General features: G+C 41.1%; 1 protein-coding gene across 10 annotated transcripts in view; it reads right to left on the reverse strand.

Annotated features, from left to right (window-relative positions):
- Positions 1-12524, reverse strand: part of LTBP1 (latent transforming growth factor beta binding protein 1) — a 384917-nt gene that overhangs the window by 162095 nt on the left and 210298 nt on the right. For all 10 annotated transcript variants that reach the window (XM_069495124.1, XM_069495127.1, XM_069495126.1 and 7 more), the window contains one exon: positions 1374-1476. In XM_069495124.1, the coding sequence (XP_069351225.1) occupies positions 1374-1476 (103 nt within the window). The remainder of the gene's footprint in view (positions 1-1373; positions 1477-12524) is intronic.

The following is a 12524-nucleotide window of genomic DNA, read 5'->3' on the forward strand; positions in this document are numbered from 1 at the left end:
CTACTTCCTGGAAATCCACACTGCAAATCATTATTGAATCAGCTTAGAGAGCCTACTTAGCACATTCTCTCAACACAGAATGTCTTCTTTACGTGGATTATTTTTCTAAGAGAAGAATTCATTAATTATCAGAAACTTTAGTGGGCCTTTCCACAAATTAGTCTTCTAGATGATAAGAGCAGTATCAACAAAATGAATGAAATTAGGTTTAGGCATTTAGAGAACCTGCAAGTCTGAAAGACAAGGAGGTGTCTAAACAAGAGGCAATTATTTAAAACAAATTATTACGCTGGTAGAAGGACAAATAGTATATAAAAAAGTGATATGGAGTGGTAATTCCAAGATGGCAGATTCCAGATTGAGCAGAGATAATTGTGGAGAATATCAATCAAATCAACATAATTAAGAAGAGTAAAAATTACCCACATGAAGCAAGTGAGAAATTTCTTACAGCAAAAATAAAAAAAAAAACTATAAAAATCTTCAGTTATATGAGGCAATGGAAGATGTTTAGAAAAATATCACTTGCTCTCTTGGCAAAAACATAAGTTAGTGTAAGAAAGCTCAACTTAAAACAAGTTACCTCTGTCTTTCTAAAAAGTATGTATTAGAAGTCAGTTATCCAGAGTTAATGCTATATTTGAAAACTAAAAATATAACACAAACTATTGTTGGGAAGAAAGTAATAGAAAGGTGTAAACCTAGATATATTCCAATCAACAGGTCCTAAAAAACACCTTAAAGACAAATCAAAACATGTGGGTGTTAATATAGACTGATGTCACTGAGGACTGTGATAGTATAAAAGTAGTGCTAAGAAAAAGGGGAAGGTACTATATCCTAGGGATTATAAATTTATTTTACAAATCAGCAACCAATCATTTCTCCATTTTAGCTTGACTGTTAAAATTTGAAAACGTATAGTATAACAAATACTTCAACATAAGTATGGATACGAATAAAAATTTGATTTAAGCAATTTAAATCTGGGAAATAACAACTGTGCTGTCTTTTGACAGGGTTCGAAACATTTATTTACCATTTTAAAAGACATCTTATTTTCTCTTCCCCTGGACAAAAGAGCCTATTTTAGCTCATTGCCTCTTTAGGGGTTTGTTTTTTTTTTTTTCGCCTCTTAAGTAATCTAACTAGAGAAGGCAATGAATAACTGTGCTTATTAAAAAAAATGGAATCTAGATGGAAACTTTATCAGACTTGCAAGCTTTCTGGAAACTCGTAGTATAACACTATCTTCTAGAATTCACTAATGGAGTTCTTTGAAAGTCTAATGGTTGCTCCATCATTAAAAGAGTAATCTTAAGAAAACAGATATGCTACATTAGCCTGCAAAGGAATGGAGAAACATCACTTACATGGCTTCTTGGGGCATTTCTGGCATTTGTTAAAGCCCCAGGAGGTACCCACGGTTCCACAGCAGTCCTCTTGCTTTGAAAGGCCAGGGAGCGCTTTGCCACACTGCAATGATGAGGTGTGAAATATGAAGGTTAATTGAGTGCAGGATGCTCAGCCCTGGGGCACTGCTGTGCTTCACAGTCACATTATAAAACAGTTCCCTTGTTATCGACACAATTAGAGAGGGAAAAAAACTATAAAACTTTGAAACAAAATACCAGGACAGAATCAATACAACACTAAAATGAATAAGCACATTTTCAAGAGCACCTTGGCCTTTAGAGTCTTATGAAAATCTGTCACTGTTCAGGGCACTTTATAAAACTTAAGTTTCCAACACCTATTTTTTTCTTAATAAGAACCTCACAACTTATAAGATAAATATAAACTTTTTAAATTTTAGTTATAACTATCTTTTTAAATCTCTCCTGTGGGTCATCAGGGAAGAGAACTATAAGGGCTTGGCATGTGTAAAACTTGAGAAAGTGGCACAGGTCCCACCTACAAGAGGCTTCTGGTCTTCCTCTAACCCCAAGGCCTGAGCAGGGACAGGACAGTACAAGAAACGGCTATCAGCTGAGCAGATCGGCTCTGGCAGAGACGAAGGCTCCAGGCAGCCAAGCGTTCTGACCCAGGGAGGTCAGCCAAGCTAGGAAGGTGCTGGCAGGTCTCAGTGAGCCCAGCCCGAGCAGGGCCGGCGGCTACTGGAGCAACAGTAGCTGTCAAACGTTAAGACCCGGGAGGACTCCTGGTCAACCACAGCAGGTGAGACGAGGCTGAGGGGCAAGGCCCTGAAGTTAGACCTACTCAGTGGGGCAGGGAAGGGCCTAGGAAAACAGATCTTGTTCTGTGTACCCCTCCCACGGCCAGTCGGGCAGGGAGGGCCACCTGACTGTCCGTCACCACTGTGAGGGTAGGCCCATACACCTCTGTCCCCAGAGCATCCAAGGGGTCACTCTGCCTTCCTCTGCCTCAACCTCTACGAAATCCTCCCAGCATTTTCCAGAGGCATCTTTCCAAAGACGAATCTGATGACATAACTCTGCTGAGCACAAACTTTCGGTGACTTCCTACTGTCTGAAAACTACACACTCTCCAGCACGATAATGTCCTTCCCATACGCACCTGAGGCCATCTCCTGTCCCCACCTCCACCTCTCTATATCTATCCTCCAGGCGGGCCACAGGGCTTTTGATTCTCTGAACAAACTACGTCCTTCCAAAAGCTGTTTCCTTTCCCTGGAATGCCCCTGCCTTTATCTCCCCTGGACAGACTTTATTCACCCCATGAGACCAGCTCTGAAGATCCGCCACTATTTAGCCTCCCTGTCTCTTTAATTCCAATGAGTTTTTCCCTCCTTTTTACTCCACAGCACCTTCTACACAGTTCCACCACCTCTGCTATGCATTTTAGGTAAATGCATAAGTATCTTATTTATCTTTATATCCCAATACACAGTATAATGCTCAATAAGCGCTGAATGAATGCACGAAGGAAGAAATAAACAACCTAAGGAACCAAAGAACAAACTAGTTGTGGCCCATCCAGGCAAGCAATGGCCATGTGAAAACCAACAGAAATTAGCATACACACCCAGCCTAGTGAGCAGAATGTGGTGACAGAAAGTCTGGGCGGGTGGTGACCCTCAGAAGGGAAGTAGGTAGCAGGAACCAGTCACTCGGCAGGCCCACAGCAGTTAAAGAAGTTTTAGTTACATCATAGCTTTGATGTCCTAAGGTTTTTGATGATTTTTAATGACTTCAACAGGACGCTATGACAGTGGTAAAAAATGTGATTCAAAAGTTAGGGAGGCTTGGGAATGAATTCTGGCTCTAGGACTTCCTACATGCATTATCTTAGACTCATTTTCTTATCCGTAACACAGAGCACATAATAGTACCTTTCTCATAGGGTCATGAGAAGTAAAAGGAAATGAAAATGCACGTACAATGCTGAGTATTATGCCTGACACACATAAGTGCTCAGCTATCATTACCATTATCATTAATTATTATTATTATTATAGATAAAAGCTCCCTATTCCAGATGTCCCATTTGAGATCTTCCTGTTTGCCAGATTCCCCAGGGAGCGGAAGGCCTGTGAGCGGAGTAGATTGTAGGTGCTCTGTCAATCAAATAGGTTAGTCTAACTGCTCACTCGAAAGGACCAGACTCCATGAAAAATGACTATAGGACAGGATGAATTTCCCTGAAATAAAAGCTGCTGTTAAAGACATTTTGAGTTTGGTAAAAGCAGGCATACAAAAATAATTGCTCTTTTAGATGAGCCAATATGGACACCTATTTCTGGGGAAGGCACCGCTAAAAGCCCCAGTGTAAGTCAGTAAGGCCCAGGGCTCACCACATATCATGAAACGTGGGCAGCAACTACTGCAGAGGGGTGGTATGCTTTCCTTGAGAGAGATAAGGAAGCTCTCTTGCAAAACAGCCCGACTGGATAAACATTTACTGAGGGACCGCTGTGTGCCAGACACCACTGCACTGACGCGGGAAGTCTGTCTGCAGACAGAGCTCTCAGCGAGGTGTTCGACTACACGCAGTGAGAAAAAGCCTGAGGCTGGAAGCGCACCAGGGCCACAGGTGAACAGTCTCACACACGGCAGAGAGATTGGACAAAACAATGTGATAAAGAGGTAGATCAGTACTCAGAGAGAGAGAGAGAAGGAGAAACCCATGCAATACACATCAGGAGAAGAAGAGGAAGAGGAAGAACCAACATGAGGACAGATGGGAACCTGAGAGAAGAAAGGTCCATATTTTGGGCTGGAGTCAGGTAGCTCCCAGACTCTTTCAGCCTAGTCACAGAAAGCCTAAACCTGGAAGACCAAGGACAGAAGGAGGAAGGGGGAACCATGACCCAAGCATATGGCTGGGAACAAAATGATTATATTAAAAACACAGAGGTCTCCACCGTTGCAATCTGGCTGCCAAAGTGTGTTTAATGTTTATTTCCAGTTTTATAAATCAGTTAGATTTACATTAAGACACCAGTTCACATCCTACACAGATCATTCTTGTCCGGGACTCTTTAGGTTCTTCTCTTAATCGAGCAAAACACTCAACACTTGCTGATTTTATATGCTCAAAATGTTAGTAGCAGTTAAAATCCAATTTTCACCTTGGATTCCTAGAATGTTTTATTTGGTAGGGCAAAAATAAATCATTTTTCTCAACCGGGCCTCCAAAAAGGTACAAGGTTTTCATTACATGATTCAGGCCGCTTTATCCCATGGCTTTGTTTTTGCGGGTCCACAGCCAAGAGCAGCACAAGCCATCCAAACCGATTAAATAAATGGCAGCGTAGGTGGTACCACGACACTGTGTGTTCGTCTCAAAACTGCGTCTGCACAGTATAAGACTAAGCTACGAGGGATGAAGTCATGGTTATAACAAGGCTCGAGGTTTTACATATGCCCTCTCAGTTATTTAACTACGAAGAGGCTTCAACATGCAGCCAGAAACTCCATCTGAGAGACCTTTGTGGCCACACTTGGGGCTCTCACCCAAGAGGCCATTGAACACCACAAGGTCTCACCTGGATGCAGGAAGTACCTAGAAGAAAAGAAGGTGGAGGAACAACCTTCTGTCTCTACACCAAAAGGCCACACTAGAGAAAATCACATGGAATAGGATGAGGCTAGCATTCAGAATGTCCTTCTCTAAGACTGGTAGATTCTGTGTCTTGGTGAGATGGAATCATGTAGATATAGACTCACTCTTCTAATTATTTAATACACTTTTTATGCACAGACTGAGGTGATTTTTTTTTTACCAGTTTAAAATGCAAATGGAATTTCTCCTACATGAATTATTCCCCACATTTTCATAGACGACCTGTCTATTATTTCAGGATGTGACTTATGAATACACAATCCAGGACAAATGTGCTCAATTTAAAATCCAATATTTATCTGTCAAGTCCAAAACAAAAATCTATCCTGTCAAACAAGAAACATGCTATAGCTCCTCGAAAAGCTCACACAACCTTGGGCTGCAGATTAAAGGACACTGTAGCCCCACAAAACCATGCCAGGATTCAGCAAATGAGTGGCCCAGCTTGTGCAGTGCATGCAGAACAATGAAGGTTCTGGCAACAAGATTCTGTGAGGATCAACTGAAGAAATACAGGTAAAAAGACTATATGTAGACAGGAGATGGCAGTGTCCAGCTACAGTGAGCAAGATGAAGCTTGTTGCATGATGAAGGTACAGGTTAAGTGTTCCTTTTCCAAAAGGCTTGGAACCAGAAGTGTTTCAGATTTTGGATTTTTCAGATTTGGAAATATTTGCAAATACTCACCAGTTGAGCATCCCAAATCCAAAAATCCAAAATCTGAAATACTCCGATGTGCATTTCCTTTGAGTGTCATGTTGATGCTCAAAACGTTTTGGATTTTGGAGTATTTGGGATTTCAGAATTTTTGGATTTCAGATGTTCCACTTGTATTAGCAGGAGTAAAGGCCACAAATCACAGGAAGAGAAGATTCAATTCATTAAGTATAAGATCTTTTCAACAGTTAATGCTGCTCGACAATGGAAGATGCTGACATCCTTACTGGAAGCTGAGCCTGGAGGACCACCTCTCAGGGATGCCCAGAATGTGAAGCAGATAACGTCTATGGTTTCTGCCAGGTCTCAGATTCCGTGATTGGTTACATTATTCCATTTGGGAAACATTAATTACTATATGCTAGAGTCAAACTCAACTACTTCCTTTGCTCTCATGTCTATACTAGGACCATGTCTGGGCAGATGCACCCTTAATCACTTCCTTTTGTCTTATCTCCTCCTCTCTCATGGCCAAATCTACGGAGATGCTCACCTGTCCAAGCCTCCACCTATCGGACTTACACAAGCAAGACAGAAGGAGGAAAAACAAACAGAACTACTCCTGGTCCCGATTCACCAGTACACAGACCATGATCCCTGGAAAACTACACGAAAATAATTTTTCAACCCTTCCTGTCTGCACCTCTGTATGAGCACTGTTATTCAGAGGGTAAGGCTATTCAAGAATGACTACAGGCCGGGCGCGGTGGCTCACACCTGTAATCCTAGCACTCTGGGAGGCCGAGGCGGGTGGATTGCTCAAGGTCAGGAGTTCGAGACCAGCCTGAGCGAGACCCCATCTCTACTAAAAATAGAAAGACATTATATGGACAACTAAAAATCTATATAGAAAAAATTAGCCGGGCATAGTGGCGCATGCCTGTAGTCCCAGCTACTCGGGAGGCTGAGGCAGTAGGATCGCTTAAGCCGAGGAGTCTGAGGTTGCTGTGAGCTAAGCTGACGCCATGGCACTCACTCTAGCCTGGGCAACAAAGTGAGACTCTGTCTCAACAAAAAAAAAAAAAAAAAAAAAAAAAAAAAAAGAATGACTACAATTATTCCACAAATATCCATGTTATAACCTTTTCAACACAAAATTTTTATAAGCAATGGTATAAAAACCTTTTATTTTTGAAGCTAGTTGTTAAAATTTAACAGATTATAGGGTAATGTACTTATCTAAACCTTGACCTAATTGAGAATAAATACCTTTAGAATTTAACCTCAGTTTTGAGATAATACCATAGCACTTTCCTGATACTCAAAGTTAGGCTGTGATCTTAGCCACTTTTAGATCTCGCTATAAATATACGAGGAGAATGATAGTTCAAAACTTATCATTTGGCAACCAAAGCTTACAATTTTTGTCAAACTGGAGCTGCTTCAGAGATGAAAACTTGAAGAGCTTGTGATAGACAATGGAGCATCATTTCATAAGATTTCACTTTCATGCATTAAAACTGCTAGTACCTAACAATATCCTCATTCCAAGAGTGTCTGTTGCACTGTGCAGAGACCTGGGGAAGGAAGACCCAGCGGTGGCAGTAAGGAAGGAGTGCTGGGCTGCAGTCTCTAGATCTGGATCAAAATCCCAGATCCCTCTTACCACAAATGAGATGTTGAGCAGATCACCCAGCCTCTCTGAGCCTGCAATGAGACAAGGGACAATAATCCCAACCCCAGGGAGTTGTGAGGCTAAATGACGCATGTCCAAGCAGGGCTGCCATTACTCCAGATTAGGAAAGGGCAGCTCTTTGGGATGTGTCCCACACCAGGACATGGAGTTTGAGCAGAGCGTGGGTTGCATCCCAGGCCCCAGTCATCCCCCTCATCTGGTATCCTGGGTGGGTAAAACCTACAACCAGCATAAAGTGATGACCATGTGATAAGCTCCCGGGATACATTTCTTAAAAGTATTCAGAGAGTTAATTATAAAAAGGGCCACTCCATGAAGGCAGCTACTATGTCAGGGACTTACTATTTAATCTTACCTGTAAGCCATTTAAAAATGATAATACTGAATTACTCTTATGAATTAATCTCATCACACGTATATAACTCATTTTCTTTTGTTATCAAGAACCACTATACAACGAAGTATACAGTATTTTAAGTCTGAATAAAGAATATTTTCTCAAGACAGAATAAGGCATTGAGCCAAAGGAGCAAATAAACAAAACTTGAAATGTTAAAGTAATACAGATTTTTAAAAATACTCCTAGAGATTGTACTGAGGGAAAACATGAAATAAAATAGAAGTCTGACTCATCGTAGCTCTTGCAAGAGTAAGGAGGACTGTGTTTAGGCAAGAGTTGAAACAAGGAAGTGACTCAATGGATCTATTGGGGAGAGAGATTCCAAAGAAATGGAACAGGTTTAGCTAAGCACAAGAGCAACCACCAACTGGGAAAGGACGGAGGGGAAGAGACGGAGGGTAAGGACAGAGAGAGGCAGGCTAAACATGAAGGAACAAAGAGAATGGGTGCGGAAAGTCAGAACGAGATGGAGCCAAGCCATGAAGCAGTTTCCAAATTTGGGATCAGATTTATAGTTGGATATAAAAATCAACCTGGACATGGGGAAAAGGAAGCATCACAGTTCCTTTTCCCAAAGCAAAAAGTTTTGGATTGCTTCCTATTAAATAATTGGCATCTTTTAAACAATGGTAAATGCAGAAATATTGATGATGAGGAGAAAGAAATTAAATGTTTTTATAAAGGCATAGTACTTTCCCTCAAATGTAAAAAAGAATTACCAGGATAGAGTATACGATTTATGGGAAAAAAGGGAATAAATTATATTTAAGGTAAACATGATCAGGAATAATCAGAGGACAAAAAATAAAATAAATAAAATAAAATAAAATAAAACGAGATGATTAAAGGCCTGCTGGCTATACTTTTCCTCAAACAAATAGCAGAAGGGGGTTTGAAAGTTCAGCACAAATGGGCCAGGTGCAGTGGCTCACACCTGTAATCTCAGCTATTTTGGGAGGCTGAAGTGGGAAGATCACTTGAGGCCAGGAGTTCAAGACCAACCTGTGTGACATAGTAAGACCTCGCCTCTACAAAAAATTAAAGTTAGGAAAATCCGCTGAGTGTGGTGGTGCATGCCTGTAGTCCTAGCTACTCAGGAGGTTGAGGCAGGAGGATCCCTTGAATCTAGGAGTTTGAGGTTACAGTGAGCTATGACTGGGCCACTGCACTCTGACAGAAGATCCTGTCTCTAAAAAAGTAAATAAATAAAATTTTAAAAAGTTCAGCACAAATGATCTCTTTTCTCAACAAGTGTTCTCCAGCCAAAGTAAAGAAGCATCCTAACACAAAGCAAACTCCAAGATATTGACACGGCCCACAGCATCATCACATTGTAAATGGAAAATGTATCTTTCTACACTACCATATTCCACGTGGTCCCAGTGAAAAGTAGTGAAAGGACGACTCACAACTGGGTCAATGGCCAGGTATAGCTTTTGAAGGTAGACAAATGTGGTTAACATCCTCACTACCTACATGACCATGGACAAAACTCGCAATCCCTCTCTGCCTATTTCCTCCTCCATAAAATGGAACTGAAAACATCCACTTTCACAGACGTCTTGAGAGGACTGAGACAATGCATGGGAGATAGATTCCACATGAGACAGCCATGTGGCCAGCACCCACTGGGCTCTCAGGCAATATTAGACCCCTTCTCCCAAGCCCCTCCTTTAAAAACCTGGGCTTACTTAACAAAGTGACAAGTAATCTAACAATTAGTTAATATACAATGTCCCAGATTCAACTTATGGACAAGAGATGTATAAAAATATACATTTAAGTTAAATATAAAAATAAAAGAAAAAAGATATTCTTAAGATCTTGCTAAAAACATTCAAGTTTTCTCAAAAGCATTCTGGCTAGTAAACAAATGCTTAGTGAATACATGCTGTTGGAAGGTATGTAATTTTAGGAATTTCATTTTAATTCTGCTCAAAAGCACAACATGGTATCACTGAATCACAATAATTCCACCCATTAATATCAGTGTTCAAGCAGCAGATGATTTCACTTTGGGAGCATCAAGATCCGCCCTGTCATGGTGCCATGTTTTGGTGCAAGAGGATCAAGACCACAAAGTGACAGCAGTGGAGCCCACTGTGCATCCCTCCCCCCAAGCATCCACGGCCCAATCACAAAGCACCACAGAACACGGGACTCCCTAGCTAAGACAGGTCCCGGAGACAGAGCTGTCCTTTAGGGTCAGATAGCAATGTTTTCTTGTGAATCCTCCATCCCCTTTAGAGATGGCCTAGGAGCCAGGGTGGAATAGTAGAAATAACACTGGACGAGGCACCAGAAAGCCTCAGTTTTAGTCCCCACCTGCCACAAACTCAATGCAGGATGTTAAGCAATTAATTTTCCTCTTTGGATGTTAGTGTGCTCATCCATAAAATTGCTAACACTCATTTATGTGCCCAAATTCTACGATTTTATGAAGGTTCCAGTGCAGGGCTGAGGGCAGCCAGGGAGCTGGGGTGGAAAGGTTTCCTGTGTCAGGGCAATCCTGTGAAGATCAGTGCTCCTCAGATGTTCCTGCGCCAGGCTGATGCATTCGATCCCACGGTGCCGCATCTCATCTAGTTCCATCCTCACAACCTGACCTGAACCCACTGAATCAGCAATAACCATACTGGGCCTCCTTTTCTTCTTCTTCTTCTTTTTCTTTTCTTTTCTTTTCTTTTCTTTTCTTTTCTTTTCTTTCCTTCCTTCCTTCCTTCCTTCCTTTCTTTCTTTCTTTCTTTCTCTTTGTTTATGGGGAAGGGCAAAATAGGTTTATAGAGCAAGAGCAAGATCCATTCACAGATGACAAACGGGCCCCCCTGTCGTAACAAAAGGGCTGCCTTTTCTTGACACTACCCCATGCCAGCCCTCTCCTGCCAACCTGTACACACAAAAAGGCAGCTCTACATTCCTGAAAATAATAATGGCTCTTAAATGGCTCCTTTCTAGAACATAATGAACTATATGTGATTATCAATAGGCAAGATCTCAAATTATTCAAGACAGTCATGGAAATGCAGATTTTGTGTGCACTGAGCTGTGATATAAACTCACATTATGGTCCATCAAGCCACATTACACAGGTATGTCTCATAAATTATTCCACCTGTGCAGGTGCAGCCTTACCTCCATCTACATTCAGAAGCACGTTACTCAAACATTCTGACACAAAGCCTTATAGTCTGGCAAACAAAAGCTACACCCTTAGTACTCTGAATCTGGTTGATGAATGTGAATCCCATTTTTGGAAATTTTAACTTCTTTTCATAAGAACTGAAATAAGTTTCCTTATAGGGAAAGCGCTGACTATATGTAATGGGCTGGATTAACCCAAACTTCTGTCTCAGCTCCTTTGCTCCTACTATCAATCTTTTCACTATAATATAAACACATCTCCACTTGGGCAAAGTGACTCCTGCCCACTCTCTCAGCAAAATGATGTTCTTCTAGCCTCTGGATCAACTATGGTTCCAAATTAAGCTGGCAAACCTCATGAGAGCTCTTCAGTGTCCCTGTTTTTTTTCATGTGCCAATAAGAAAAAAGTTCCAAATCTTTAAACCCAAGCACTAATGCAACTAGAGCACCATATTTGATCAACTTGTTCTAAGGGCCATTGTCATAAAGAATACTGTACAATAGAGTATTGGCTGAATAACAGGCATTGTCTCATAAGAAGAAGAGGAAAATGCTTAAATACTTCCAGATTTTCTAAAAGAACTTGTAAAAAAAATTTGCTTTGGCTTGAGCAGAACATTCTTTATAGGCAAGTTTTTTTGTTTGTTTTAAAGTCCACCCAGCTTTCTTTTATTAGATTAATTAAAACAATGTTAGGCATTTGGGGTATCTGATACAACCATAATCCTCTGATATTTCAGGCTATTGATTTTACAAACTATCTACTGTGACTAGAGCATTAACTGCTGGAAATATATCCACATCGATTTCTGACAGTATATTTGTTTAAAACCTGCTGAAGCCAAACCATGGGCTTCAAGGAATTCCAGACAACTACTTTCATTTATGAAATGGTATTTTACAAGTTACACTAGGGCAAAAATGGTTTCTAAAGTAACATACAAAGGGAAAAAAAAAAAACCTCTTAAGCATGACACTTATGATTCTACTTGACATGTTTTCTAAAGAAATGATCAAATTTGAGCTGCCTATTTTCTCCATCTCTGCAATGATTTGAACATATCAACAGTTAAGTCATCCAGGTTGTGATATGTGTGTCTTTGCTCTTCTTAATGTGCAAAAAGAAAAATTAAGTACAGTATGGTCATCATGATATTCTGACATCATAATTCCCGTTAGCTTTTCCTTGGGGCAAAACAACACAAATCACATCATAATCCTAGTACTAGATAGTGAGTGTTCCATTCAAGTTCCATTACCAGGGATGTGTCTAAAAAGACTTGTGTTGGCCGGGCGCGGTGGCTCACGCCTGTAATCCTAGCACTCTGGGAGGCCGAGGCAGGTGGATCGCTCAAGGTCAGGAGTTCAAGACCAGCCTGAGCAAGAGTGAGACCCCGTCTCTACTAAAATTAGAAAGAAATTATACGGACAACTAAAATATATATATAGAAAAAATTAGTCGGGCATGGTGGCGCATGCCTGTAGTCCCAGCTACTCGGGAGGCTGAGGCAGTAGGATCGCTTAAGCCCAGGAGTTTGAGGTTGCTGTGAGCTAGACTGACGCCACGGCACTCACTCTAGCCC

The sequence above is a fragment of the Eulemur rufifrons genome, chromosome 19 (genome assembly GCF_041146395.1).
Source record: "Eulemur rufifrons isolate Redbay chromosome 19, OSU_ERuf_1, whole genome shotgun sequence".
Taxonomy (NCBI): domain Eukaryota; kingdom Metazoa; phylum Chordata; class Mammalia; order Primates; family Lemuridae; genus Eulemur; species Eulemur rufifrons.